At 54.7% G+C, this 14640-nt stretch overlaps 1 protein-coding gene across 2 annotated transcripts in view; it reads right to left on the reverse strand.

Moving 5' to 3' along the window:
* Positions 1-14640, reverse strand: part of ARHGEF17 (Rho guanine nucleotide exchange factor 17) — a 56831-nt gene that overhangs the window by 15237 nt on the left and 26954 nt on the right. For both annotated transcript variants that reach the window (XM_036325039.1, XM_036325040.1), the window contains exon 2: positions 1416-1493. In XM_036325039.1, the coding sequence (XP_036180932.1) occupies positions 1416-1493 (78 nt within the window). The remainder of the gene's footprint in view (positions 1-1415; positions 1494-14640) is intronic.

Here is a 14640-nt window from a genome sequence, read left to right on the forward strand (position 1 = left end):
ATTGTAGCATGTGTCAGAATTTCCTTCCTTTTTAAGGCTGAACAATATCCTGTTGTTAGGTACATTCTCTCTGTGCACTTTTGCATCATCATTTGTCCTCATGTGTGGTCTGTCTGGTTACTGCTGGTCTCTGCCACAGGCTGTGAGCTCCGGGAGACAGGAGCTTCTTTCTCATGCTCACTGGTGGTTCAGCAGTGAAGCAGGTGCTCCGGAGTTTGTGGAGTGAATTAATGAATGTTTCCAGGGCTCTACCTTCTGCCCTTTGCTCTCACTCTGCCCAGGTGGCTTGAACAAACTCATCCTTAACAGTGAATGCCAGGCCCCACTTCAGCTGAGACCATGCTCTCCATCCTGGGCCCCAGACCCACTGGTGCATCTCAGCTCCTGGGCTATCCTCTTCCCACACTCCCTCTTTCTGACCCCAAGCTCACCATCTTGCCCCACCTTTCCCAGGTGGGGCTCCATTAGTGCCTCAGTTGCCAAGGCTAGGGGCCCAGGCGTCATGCTGCACTTCCCCACCACACCCCCTACAGCCAACCAGTTACCATGCCTGGCCTGACCAACCCACCTCTTAAATGTCTGTCCCCAACTCTCTCTCCCTGCAGCCTCTGCGCTGGTCCTGGCCTCTCCTCCCTCGCCTGACCTCAGTGACTTTGACCTGGCCTCCTCTTCTGCTACCCACCTTCCCAGGAGTCAAGAGACTTTGTAAAGCATCAGTCATGCTACACACTGCCCCTGCTCAAAGCCCTTCACTGACTCTCCAAGAGCCTCGACAGAGTCCAAACCCTCTTCCCATAGGACCAGCCCCTGGGCTCTGCGCTGGCCACACAGACCTCTGGATGTTCTCCTTACTGGACTGTGCACATGCTGTTCCCGCTGCGGAGAAGACAGTTCAGGAGGAAGCCAGATGTCCTCCCAGGAAAATGCGCTGATCCCATGATGCACAGTTGCCCCTTCGATGCCTCAGGAGTGCCCACAGACTCACCTAGGCCCCCAGCAGGACTGAGTTCCCGTGGCAGGGGCTTGTCTCTCTTGTTTATCCCTGTGTTTCCTGCCCCTGGAGGGCCTCACATACAGGAGCTTAACGTTTCACTCCCCTCAACAAATACTTGCTCAGTCCATGAATAAAATGGAGAGGGGGTACACCAGAGGGCTTTACAACCCAAGCTCAGGCTCCGGCTGCCTTGGGGAGTTGGAAGGGCAGTGGGGTGAAGGAGCCTCTGCCCTGGCGTAGCCTGGTCTGGCCTCATGAAGGCCCTCTGCATTCTCTCCTGCCCTGGACGAGGCTTCCTCCCCTGGGGTAGCCACCTGGGGAGTTCTCTACGGAGGGCGGTGTGTCACAGGGTCACTCCTCTCTACCTCTGACCCGGCTCCCTGCCCATGAAGTGTGAGCCTGGGAGGGCTGTGAGCCTCACCTGCATCAGGGTGCGCAGCGACTCCACATACGACTGCTCCGTGTCCAGCAGGGTCATGGTCACGTGCTTCCGCATGTCCTGGGGAACAGAAGGTAAAGGGTGGGCAGTGCACATGGGCCCAGAGAGCCCACCCACACTCTCTCCCTGGCCTTTACGGTTTGCCACCACCCAGGGCTGCTGGCTGTGCTCCAAGGTGCCCTGGACCTCCATTATGCCAGCTCTCTGCTCACATGCTCCTACTGCGGGGAGGACCCTGCCCGGCATCTCTCTCCTCCCCAGAGTGCGCCTGGCTCTTCCACCCCCTCCCACGGTCGTTTACTTTTGGGCTCCCCTACTGGGCTTCTGAGAAGGACTCAAAAAAAAATCAATAACCTCTCGAATTTGCAAAGGCGGATGCCTCCAGGCCATCCCCCACTCCAGCTGCCAATTCTGAAAACCCCACCTCAGGCTCAGTGCTGTGGGGTCAGACCCCACCTGGCTGTGCTTCCCCCTGAGAGTAAAACTGTCACCCCTGCTACAGATGAAGACAAGACGGCCCAGAGAGATGAGGATGGCCCCAAAAGTCAGAGCCGGGAGGGGCGGGATCAGACGCCTCAGACAAGGCTGGGTCCCAGTTCTCTCATTAAGAGCTTAACTGAGCCCTACTCCGTGTTAGGCTGTTCTAAGCATTATATATTATTTCGTCTCTCTGACCACCCTGTGAGGTAGATATTACTATTCTTCCCGTTTTAAAAACAAGGAAAAGGAGACCCAAGCACCAGTGCCTCCGTTCTGAAAATCTGACGAATTGTAGTAGTGTCCCTTTGGGATTTCCCAAACTCTGCACCCACACCCGCAGGGACAGGGCAGCCCCTATTCTGTGGGAAGACTTTTCTGGAAACCAGCCTGGGATGCCTCCCCTGTGTCCAACTTCCTGGGACTCGCTTCCTACGGCCCCTCGCCAGCAAACCCTGTGCCTCTGTGGCCCCTCCTCCAGGAAGCCTTCCCAGGCGGACTCCACCCCGTCTCCTGTAAGTCTCTGGAGTGGTCCTGAGCAAGGCCCCTAACTCCTCTGGGTCCCAGACCCCTGGGGCCTATTCTTCCCTCTCCACTCCCTCCCAGGCCTCAGCTTGGCCAGAGCATCCACCTCAGGACCCAGCTACCGAGGCCTGCTGATCAGAGTGCACCGGGCAACACAAGCTGAGTGTCCTTGTCTGCAGCATCCCTCCATCCCCACCCCAAGGAGGCCCTCAGGGTAGGACTCACAGCGGTGCCCAGGGTCTCTGTCAGCTGAGCAGACCCAAGCCCAGGACTGTCCAGCCTCCTGTTCCAGCCACTGCTCACCCCTTTGGCTTGTGGTATGCCTGCCTCAGGCCCCTGCCCCCCGCCCCACCTCTGACTCAGGGACTCAGGGGTTAGGCATGTCTTCAAACCTGTCCTATAATGAAGCACACTCAGAAAAGTGGGCTCCTCTTCTAGAAGATCTGGGGTGGGGTGGGTGCTGAGACTCCCTTCAGCCCTGTGCTCTGTTGGACGAGAAGGCACCAGGCCCTGCCTCAGAGCCCCCAGCTTCAGACCATCTATTCACAGCGCTTCTGAGACTGTTAAAAAAATCAGAGCAGCTTCCAGTAGAAGGTAGCATGAGCTGGGCCCACCCTAGGATGGAGTTTGGGAGAGCATCCAGGCCCAAGGAAAAGCCCAGATCACCCCGCCCGCCTTGTCCCCCAGGGACATCTCAGCACTTCACAGATATGGCCTCATTCCAGCCTCACGCTCAGAGTTCTATGACGCGGTGCTGTCATCTTCACTTCCTATAGGTGAGGAAGTCAAGTTAGAGAGGAGGCATGGCTTGCCCAGGTCACACAGCCAGAGCGCTGTCCTGTAGGGCCAGGACCAGCATCCCCTCAGCTGCCTCAATCTGACTCTTAGGGCCCCAGCACCCGGAGTTCTTGCCCAGATTGACCAGCCAGCTGCGGGCCATGGGGTCTCCAGCTCGGACCTTACCAGCTATGAGACTTGGGTGGTTACCTAAGCACTTGAGTTTCCACATTCTCCTCTACAAAATGGAATAATACCTCCCTCCCAGAACTGTGAAAACAAAGACACAGGGAGAGAACAGCGCTCTCCAAACACACTGGGCCTGCACGACCCCGTCTTCCTCCCCCTCAGCGAGGCATTTATCTACGTCTGTCCGTCTCCCTGCTGGCCACAGGGCTCCCTGAGAGACGGACCGGGCCTTAGGGGCGCTTACCCCCTGGCCCAGCCCTGCCAGGCTCAGCAGTGAGGGCCATGCAGGGAGGCCTCCTAAGGGAGGCAGGGCTGATGCTGGGCCATTAGGCCTGGAGGCTGGGGCAGTTCATGCAGGGAGGCTGTCTGCAGTGCCTGCCGTTCCCAGCCTCCTCTCTGCTTAAAAGCACAGCAGGCTGTCACTCAGCTGTCAGGTAGAGGCACAGAAAACAAGGCCAGCTCCCTGTCACTGCACAAGCACCCTCTGCACATGCCCAGACACGGGTGAGTGTATGTGGGGGTGGGGGCTGAGGGGAAGCAGCGATGGGCAATGCAGCTGTCAACCAGATCAGCAGGCCCACCTGTTCTGGGCGGGACAGCCCTGTAGGCCCAGCCTCCCCTCCGAGTCCCTCATCCCTCAACAGCCCCAGCCCCAACCCTTCACTACATGGGGCGCTGAAGTGGGAAGGGAGGTGGGGGCTGAAGGGGTACAGCAAGAAGAGGGGAGAGGGGGGCTCCTCCTACCTGTGTGCCTGGGACATCACGACCCAAACCCGAGACCCCAATAAACAGGGCATGAAGACAGAGACACATGCACGCAGAGAGAAGCCATAAAGGCCAGACACTCCACAAAGAGACAAAAAATGCAGCCAAGTCACCCAGCTGAGAACCAGGGCCTTCAGCCCAAAGATGAGGTGGTGGAGAGAGAAACATACAACATAGCACAGGAAGGAAGACAGAACCACAGCCCCCCCTGGAGTTGGGGGAGCAGATCGATCCAGGCCCAGACACACAAAGCCATGGACACAGCCCCTGAGGCCTCCTCGCCTCCTGAGGGAGCACATGCTGACCCAGGAACACCCAGGACACCTCAGCAGGACACCTCCAGGGCCTGTGGGTGCAGTGGCAGGGCGCCCCCTCTCCCCTCTCAGCACATACATACACACATACACATACTAGTACATGCATACACCATACTAGTACACACACACACACTAGTACATACATACACACACCTGCAGACTCCCTCAGGCCCCTTCTTGAGCCGCGGACCCAGGCCGCCCCAGGCAAGGGTCGCTCACTGCAAGCTGACCATATCACCGTGTGAAGCACTACTAGGTCTCGCTAGGCGGGTCTCAGGGTGCAGGCCTCCCATCCCAGCTGAGTTTGCCAGCCGTTCTGCCATCCTAAGCTTGCATCCTGGTGGCACCCAACCCCAGTGCTCTGCAGCCACACCACCGCTGCCCGGGCTCCTCACACACTTCCAATCCTCCCTGCCCCCATCCCTTGCCACGGAGCCTCCAACCCCCCGGTCAGGCAGCTGATGTGTCTGATCCTATGTCCCCCGGTCCCGCGCCCCAGCATCTGTCCATGTCTCCCCCAGGCCTGGATCAGATGGATTTTAGGCCTTGGCCCAAGTTCCTGGCTGCCCCTCCCTCTCCCTCTCCCGGTACCTGGGCCTCCCCAGGTTCCTCAGCGTCTGCGCTGCTGTTCTCGGCGGGCTCCCCGGAGGCGGCGGCCGGGCCCAGATCGCGCATGTCTTCCAGCGCGATGGTGAACTGGGCCAGGGTCTTCACCATCTGCAGCATACGGCCGGCCGACCTGCCACCCGGGCGGGCGGGACGCCGGGGTCGGCGGGGCCCCTCCCTCCCTCCCTCCCTCCGAGGGCTCAGCCCTGCCGCCGCTGTGCGGTCACAGCGTCAGTTCCAGCATCGATCCGATCGCTACGCTGTTACCTCCACCGCTCAGCCAACGCGCCCGCGAGCCTGGCGCCGGCGGCGCCGGGGGCTGAAGGGGGCCGGGGCGGGGTGGGGGTGGGGCGTGGCGGGCGAAGTCCCGCCCTCTGCGCGGCCCAACCGGGTCTCTCCGGTCCAGCGGACACATCACCTCTGAGCACACGCCAGGCGGTGCGCGCCCATGGGCAAAGGCGAGTGCACTCGGTGACGCACTTTTTGTCCCCACCTGCACCCACGGAGGCACACGCAGGGGCATGCACATACCTACACAGAACAGGCCCACATACATGGGCACCTGCTCTCCTGCCTAGGTTCGTATCCACGCGTGGGTGAGAGCCAGGAGCACATACATCAGCACAGTCCTGTACAAACCTAAACCCTGACAAGCATGAACCCGACCCTGTGCAGCACCCAGGTGCACACGTGTTTCCATGTCCACACTACTATAGCCAGACACAGACATATTTAGAGATGCACACAGACGCCTGCCTGAACACGGACACTGTCCTCCCCTGGCGAGCACTCGGGCCTGACCGAGGGGCTACCAGGGAAAGGGCCCACCCCCAGTATCCCTCCTCCCACCCCACCCCGTCGACCAGTGTCCTGTAGTGGAAATAGTCCTAGAGAGTTCAGTCCTATCCCTCTCCACCCCCCACAACCCACCCCCATGGGGAGGGGCTCAGGCATTTACACCCCGCACCACCACTGGCCCCTCAAATCCCAGGTACTGTCAGATCCTATCCCAGACCCCTTAACCAGGACGGGGGAGGGGGCGCGGGGTGAACTTGTTTTGCACCAGCTCCCACCCCCCACCAGGGGGCCGCTGGTACACCGGCAGCTGACTGGGGGGAACCCTTTGCTGTGCCTCAGCTCTGGCTGGCTTCAGACTTCATGCTTCCCTGTGTACTGAGAGCTCCCACGCTCACCAAACCCTCAACTGACTCCCTCCTTCAAACCTGCTTGTAGCCGGATTTCCTGCACAGCGGAGACCTCCTGACTCCATCATCCAAACTCCATCCACCACCTCCCGCCCCCTGCTTAATAACTTCATCACTTCTGTTCTAACTTGTAGAAGCAGACCAGACTCTCCTGCCTCACTCAGGGGCTTGGCCCAGGCCCCTTCCCTCTCCTCGGAAGCACTTTCTCTTTTCTTTTAAGACTGTCTTAGTGCAAATGTTACCTCCTCAGGGAAGCCCTCCCTGATCCACAGATTAGGTCAGGTGCACTTGCTCTCAGATTCTGTTTTTCTTAACCAGGTGTCATTGTTTGTAATTTACATTTGAGCAACTGCCAGATTGATGCCCATCCCTGGGAACTGTAGCTTACCTCTGGGCCATCCCACTCTGCACAGAGCGCTGGCTAATACACAACCCCCCATTAACTCTTCCTTTTCCCTTCTCCTCACACAGCAAGCCAGCCCAAAGTTCTTGCTCACAACCTCCCCTGGCATCCCCATGGAATAGGCTCAACCTCTCCTGCTGGCCCTTTCAGCCTCCTACCCCCTCTGCCCCACTGTCTCCCCTCCCCCTGTTCAGCCCCCAACTGGGTGAGTCCACGCCAACCCATCCGCGGGAATTATTCCTCATCCTCTCCTGAGAAGGCAGGACTCAGGCTCTGGCAGCCCTGGCCAGCTCAGAGTCCAAAATATCTAACACTAAAAATTTAACTCCCCATAGACAGCTCCCAAGTAGCCAATAGTCAAAACAGGACCAGAGAATTCCCCGAGAGAACTAGGGTGACCCACACCTGGCAGCAGGCCCCAAAGCAGTGAGCACCACACAGGTGGGGATGCTCCCAGAGGCTGCACTCGGGGGCAGAGCCTGACACCTGAGAGGTGCTCGCCAAGTGCTAAGTTTGTGCCACATAAATGATGGACGAACTTCTCCGTCTCCCCTCGGCTCCAGGAGGGCCTGGCCCACAGTCACTGTTGAATCAATCTGCTGAATGAAAGAATGAATGAACGGCCTGGCCAGGCGTAACTCAGTGCTTGAGCATAGATCAGGGATGGCGAACCTTCTGAGCTCGGCGTGTCAGCATTTTGAAAAACCCTAACTTAACTCTGGTGCCGTGTCACATATAGAAATTTTTTGATATTTGCAACCATAGTAAAACAAAGATTTATATTTTTGATATTCATTTTATACATTTAAATGCCATTTAACAAAGAAAAATCAACCAAAAAAAATGAGTTTGTGTGTCACCTCTGACACGCGTGTCATAGGTTGGCCATCACTGGCATAGACCTATGAACCAGGAGGTCACGGTTCAATTCCCAGTCAGGGCACATACCCTGGTTGCAGGCTCAATCCCCAGTGGGGGTGTGTCTGTGTGTGCAGGAGGCAGGCGAGCAATGATTCTCTCTCATCCTTGAAGTTTCTCTCTCTCTCTCCCCCTCTCCCTTCCTCTCTGAAATCAATAAAAATATATTTTTAAAAAAAGAATGAATGAAGGCATGAGCGTGTGCTCTGTACAAACTGCCCTTCTGGTCCCACTCCGCAGTCATTCTCAAAGTGTGGTCCCTGGACCAAGAGCTTCATGCCTCCTGGAAATATATTAGGAATTCTCAGCTCCCCCCACACCCTACTTACTGATCTAAAACTCTGGAGTGGGCCCAGCAATCTGTGACTGGCAGCATGAACTTCAACACCTACAGCCTGTCTGGTCATCACATCCTGCTCTGGGAGTGGGTTCTTGCCAAGTCCCCTCTGCCCCTGGGGGGCAGGAACAAGGGTCCTCCTCTGCCTCCAGTTTGGACCAAGAAAACCAGTGAGTCCTCTGCCTCTTATCCTCCCAATGGGATGGACTGTGGGCTTCCCGGGGGTGAGGCCCGCTCCTCCTCCCTCTCCTCTCAGGGCTGGACACAGGGGGCAGAAACTGGGACAGCCAGGCCAACTGGCTGAGTTACGGTTTGAGCAAGGAGGATGGACACACCTCTTGATCTCATCCAAACAGCCAGGAACCAAAAATAATCCTATACCAGCATGCGGGCTCGTGGTCAGCAGGCCACCCCTGGTCCACTGCTCGATCATTATAGCTATTTAATCACCGTTAGCTTTCATTCAGAACACCTTTCCCCCACCTGACCCTCTCCAGCTGTATAGGGCCTCATTTCCTGAGTAGTTGGAGGGAACGGGGAGGCATAGCTTGGGCTCCTAAGTGAGGTGTATCCATTCCCTCAACAGCTCCAGCAGGCCTGGCCCTGCAGAAATAAATCCACTCTGGCTGGTATCTAGGAGCTCTCAGACCACACTCAGAAGGCTCAGCAGAGGGAGTCACTGCTGCCTTGGGGGTACAGCGAGGGCTTCCTATAGGAGGCAGGGTTTGAACAAGGTCCTGAGGTCAAGAAATCTGAAGATATGTGGGCGCCCAGCCTGGAGAAGGGGGTGGGGATTGGTGCCAAAGGCACTGCTTGCTGCTGTTTCATTAAAGATGGCTAATTAGATCCCAGCCTGTTGCCATGGCAACAAAGGGGTGGGTGAGACTATGAAAGGAAGCTGATAGAAGGACCAGGAACACACAGCTGCGTAATTCGGATGTCCAGGGTGTCCATATCGCAGCACTGGAGCCTGGAGCCTGTCAGGTGAGGGATCTGAGGTGGGGCTAGGGAACCCCTTGTGCAAGTCTGCTTCTGTTGTTCCTCTGAGCTCCTGTTTCAGGCATTGATTTTTCCTTTTGGGTCCCTGCAGTTGTTTGGGTGAGTCTGGCTCAGAACAGTTTTTATAAGTGTATGAGGTGCTTGGTAAAGGTCTACCCAGCCCTCCTCTCCACACCTCACACCCCACCACAACACATACACCCCTTCCCCCTACCATGTGCCAGCTCTGAGAAATACCTAACCCTCCCTACCTCCACCAGGTCTGCTGATAGCTTCCTCATCTCCGACAGAACCCCCAAACCTTGCTTGCCTGCCTCTGTACACACCCCCACCCTGCACTGGGACACTGCCCACTTGGGGCCACTTGGTCTTACAGCTGGTGCTCGACCAATTGGGGACCCAATGATGAGAAAGGACATATGGAAGGACAAATGGATGGATAATGAATGGCTGAATAAGTGAAAGGATGGAATGAGGCTAGAGGAGTAAATAAATGGATTGGTGAACAGAATGATGAATGAAATGACAAATGGAGGCACAGATACATATGTCAATAGTAGTTCACTGAGTTTTATTTTATTCCTTTGTTGACTAGTTCAATAAATATGTATTGAGTACCTTCTAGGTACCAAGCACTGTGCTAGGGATTAAAGGTGAGAAAAGAGGACTGTGCCTGCTGGGCACAACAGTGTGTGAAGGAATTGAAAAAGAAATGGCAAGTGCAGTGCGGGTTATGAAGGAGAAATGCAGGCTCTGAGGCAAGGGTCCCATCTAGCCTTCACATCTGCGTGGCTCTATAGAAATATCTGCCAGGAGAGTCTGGGTTCTGGGGCCACCCAAACTGGAACACTGGGAACTCCATAATCTTAGAATTCTCACCACCACTAATGCTGTTTGAACATTTGTCAGGTGCCAGGCATCCCAGGGCTTTCCAAACCCCGGCTGGCTCCTTTAATCCCCAAAGCACCCCAATATCAAAGGATGGTTGGTTACTGTTACACCCCATTTAAGGTTCAGGGGGGGTCACCTTACTGGAAAGGGGAGGAGACCAGTGGCCGCCTCCAGGCCCCATGTCCCTTTTTTTTTTCATTTTCACCAGAGGATATGCTTAAGAGAGAGGAAAGGGGAGAGGAGGAGAGATGGGGGAGGGGAAGAAGAAGAGAGAGAAACATCGATCCGCTGCCTTCGCCACTCTGGAGACCGGGGATCAACCCGCAACCTAGGCATGCGCCCTGACCCCAGAATCGAACCAGCAACCCCGGCAACACTTGGGTGCACCACAGGCTGACGCTCAACATAAGGGTGTGTTCAGAGGCAGACAAGCAAGCCACTGAGCCACTGTAGCTGGGCTTGTTTTTTATAGGCCCCATATTGTTAAACCACCACCTCCTGGGAGAACCCCCTCCACCTCCCCTGGCCTCACGCACTCAGCTCAGCCTCATTTGTGCTGAGGCAGCGACCCAGCAGGTGCTCCTGTCGCAGGGGGTTTTGGTGGGAGACAAAATGCTGCCCATGAGCCATGCGGAGACCCTCTTCGCTGGGAACCGAGCCCTGGCTAGTAGTCCTCACGGACCACCTGACGGTCCTGACCCCACGGTGTCCATGGACACGGAGTCAGTACCGGATGTTCACAATCTAGTGGGCCATCCATTTCACTGATGGCCGCTCATGTCCTTAGCTTCATCAATGAGACAAAGGTTCCAGAAGAGGGACTTCTTGGTATAAAGACTGAAGGCCAACTTGAACAAGATAGCTGAGGCTCAAATTCTGGCTCTACCATGTCCTCATGATGTGACCTGAACCAGATTCTTCCCCTCCTGGGGCCTCCGTGTCTCCATTTGTTCCTGAGGCCCCTTCCCTCTTTTTCCCTCTCTTCCCCAGGCAGGCCCACGTCACAGCCTGTCCCCTGCGAACCCTCCCGTCTGGAAGGAAGAGTCTCTCCAGGCTCCACAGAGTTCCCAGGCTTCATAGGCAGCTGCAAGGGCAGCGTCCAAGCCGCAGGCTCCCTGGGGACTGGCTGTTCCGGGTAGCCCCAGAATTCTGTGGAATGAGCTTTGGGAATAGAAAGGAGCGATCAAGTGCCTCAGGAGCCTCAGGTCCTTCCTGTCAAAGGGCCACTGCCCTGCTTAGGTGGCCTCTGTGTGCACTTGGAGGTGCGGCTATGACGGACACCACATGCGTCCCGTGGGACACATCCCTGTGTCTGTGTATGCCCGTCAGTGGTCTAGTGCAGCCGTCTGCGGACCACCGGCTGGCGACCGCTGGTCTAGTGCACAGCCTGTCTGTGGGTGATGGTCCGTGCAGTTCTGTGGCAGAGTTGGAAAATGAAGGGCCCACTCCAATAATAACCCAAATAGCTGTAACTCCTGTTTACTAAACACTCACTCTGTGCCAGGCAGGAGCTAAGTACTTTACATCACTCTCATTTCATCGACGGAGTTATTATTTCATTGATAAATAGTCCCTAGTCCTCCCAGGGAGGTGCAGCAGACTGCATTTCTCGGCGAGCCATCACATTTCCCACCCCACAGGCTCTTCCGACAGTGGGGCACTGGCCCTCTTCCCACAGGGTGATGAGCGTTAAGTCCCCTCTCCTTGAAACTGGATGGACCTTTGTGACTGCCACGGCCAACAGAGGACAGCAGAGGGATGCTCTGTGACCTCCAAAGCCAGGCCACACAAATGCCGTGTACAGTCAACTCTTGATTTTGCGGCCCTCGATGTAACAAATTTCAGATTTAACAGACAAAATTTCTCACCCATATGTCATGTGAAAATTAACACCCTGTTAATTTAAAAATGCTATTAACCAAGATTTGCTTATCACTAACTTAACAGGTTTTTTTGGTTATTAATTCACTGTTATTTTAAACAAATTTGAGCGAATAGGCCAAAAGTTGGAAAAAACACTGTAGTAATTTCGCTGGCATTAAATATTACATATGTATAACTATAGTCTACATATTTAAATTCAAGAGTCACCGCTCATAAACGATGTTGAGCAAATTATTAGCAGGTGATCACACCAGGCCCCTTGTGGTAACTGGCTCCCTCGTTGTATAGTGTGACTTTCTACAGCGATTTCAACAGTGGGGGCTGATGTTCTGACATGCGCTAAGCCACGCCCAGCCGTGTGCAGTGGTTTACTTGAGATGATTGGTGAATGCACGCTCTTACCAGACCTATTCAGCATAAATTTAAAATTACTGTAATACATATAGAAAACTTGTCTGTGAAATTAAACTTTTCATAAATACTTAATTTTTAAAAATATATATTTTTATTGATTTCAGAGAGGAAGAGAGGACAGAGAAAGAAGAAACATCAATGATGAGGGAGAATCATTGATCGGCTGCCTCCTGCACGCCCCACACTGGCAATTGGGTCCACAATCCAGGCATGTGCCGTGATCGGGAATCAAACCATGACCTCCTGGTTCATACATTGACGCTCAACCACTGAGCCACGCTGGCCGAGCATAAATATTAATTTTAATTACACAAACATGTCTACATAAGTAAAAACAGGTAAACTAACGAATTTGTCAAATTTTTAACATATGCATTCGGAAAACCTACTTTATCATGTAATGGACTTTCAGCTTTAACAGAGAGCCCCTCGCCCGAGTTAGTCCTCATATCGGGGTTTTACTGTATCTCCACATTGCTCTCTCGAGTTTCTCATCCTTTTTGAAAATATATATCCTCCCCCGAGGATATTTTTCCATTTTTAGAGAGAGTGGAAGGGAGAGGGAGGGACAGAGAGAAACATCGATGTGAGAGAGACACATTGGTTGGTTGCCTCCCACACGCACCCAGGCCAGGGCCAGGGAACCTGCAACCAAGGTACTTGCCCGTGACCAGAATCGAACCCCGGACCCTTCAGTTTGAGGGCCGACGCTCTATCCACTGAGCCAAACCAGCAAGGGCAAGTCTCTCATTCTTGGGACCCAGCTGCCACGTTGTGAGGAAGTCCAGGCCACATGCAGAGGCCATGTGTGGGGTATTCCAGCTGACAGCCCCGATGAGGCTCCGCCCAGATGCCAGCAGGAATGTCAGATTTGTGAGGGAGGATGCCTAGAAGGTGATTCCAGCCCAGCCACTTTCATGCTCATTGAATCCTAATACCAATCCTCTGAGCTAGTATTACCATCCAGGCCTTGGCAGATGAGTAAACAAAGGCGCCCGGAAGTGAAGCTACTTGCCTGAGGTAATGAAGTCTGATGTGGAATTTGATTCTGACACTCAGCACACCGAGAGGCCTGAGCGATGGCACCACGGTAACAAAGCACATAAATGAGGAGTCAAGCCAACCCCGAGCACCTGGCACAGGTGGTGGTGGGCTGGGGTCTCTTCCCGGGATGACTGGGAATAGCGAGATGGAATGGGAGGGAGGGCGCTGTGGCTGCCTCCCCACCACTACAAGGTCAGTAAAGGCAAAGACCTGCTCTCCCCGTGTTCACAGCCGTGGCCCAGACATACAGTAGGTGCACAATACGTATCAGTTGACTGACTGACTTGCTCTGTGACTTTCACCAAGTTGCTCCCCACTCTGGGATTCAGCTTCCCCCTCAGTGAATAAGTGAGGGGGGAGGGGCTCAGGTGGATGCTAACTTCCCCACCAGGCTCCCTGAGGGAGGCGGGTCAATGAGGCCATGCTCAGAGGTGGCAGATGGACAACCTGACCCTCCCCCCAGATGTCCCTGCCGGATCCAGGCTTTAGTGAGGAGGCTGGGGCTCCGGAAACTGAAATTCTACCAGATGCCCCACAGGTGGCAGCAGAGGCCCGCATGGCAGGGGCTATGGTGCATGGGTTTGATTTTAACATGTATTTTTTTACACATGGGTTTGATTTTAACATGTATTTTTTTACACGTGGGTTCATGGGGGTTTCCCCCCCTTTTCTTTTTTCTTTCCTCTCCCCTGCCCCTTCCCCTTATATTCAAGAAGATACAGCTAGATCTTCCAGCCTGGGAAGAAGTTTCTTAACGTCATGATAACGGCCTGAACCAGGAGGTGGGGGGGTGGGGGGAAGAGGGTGGATGGATAGACAGATCCCAATAGATATGAAAACATCTCCTGATGAGCCAGTAAGCTCTGCATAGCTTCACCTCCAGGGCCCAAGAGGCTGGGACTATCACTTCCATTTTACAGGCTGAAAAAAACAAACCCAGCTCTTCTAGGCCCTACATCTGAGTCAGGGGGCAAGTTGCCCCACCCTTGAGGGGAAGAAGAGATGCCATTGGGAATCTGATGAAGTCTCGGGGTAGGATTTGCTAAATCTGGCAACCTTAGCTCCCAGGAAATGCACCCACCACTTCTGCCCACAATCGTGGTCTGGCCTGTGGTCCCAGCTCTGGATCAGAATTTGTGGATAAGCCAGCTTCCAGAGTCTTCCCCTCCCAGTACTAAAAGTTATTTCATTCAAAGCGTTTAAACTTGGCTCATCGTATATGTGCTGCCGAAGCGAGCACATAAACTTTGCTCATCACAGAACACCGCACAGCCAGTCGAGCCCATGCAGTTGGGGGCCAGTGCCACTACCTTCTTGCTGCTACAAACATCACTTCCCTTCAGCCTATTTCCTGACTTGAAAAATGAGGGCGAACACCTACTGCACAGTAGGTGCTCTGCCAAGAAGGGCTCCTTCCCTTGCCGCCACCCAGTTCTCCAGCCTGCAGGGAGGCTGG

Source organism: Myotis myotis, unplaced genomic scaffold (assembly GCF_014108235.1).
Source record: "Myotis myotis isolate mMyoMyo1 unplaced genomic scaffold, mMyoMyo1.p scaffold_m19_p_10, whole genome shotgun sequence".
Classification (NCBI taxonomy): Eukaryota; Metazoa; Chordata; class Mammalia; order Chiroptera; family Vespertilionidae; genus Myotis; species Myotis myotis.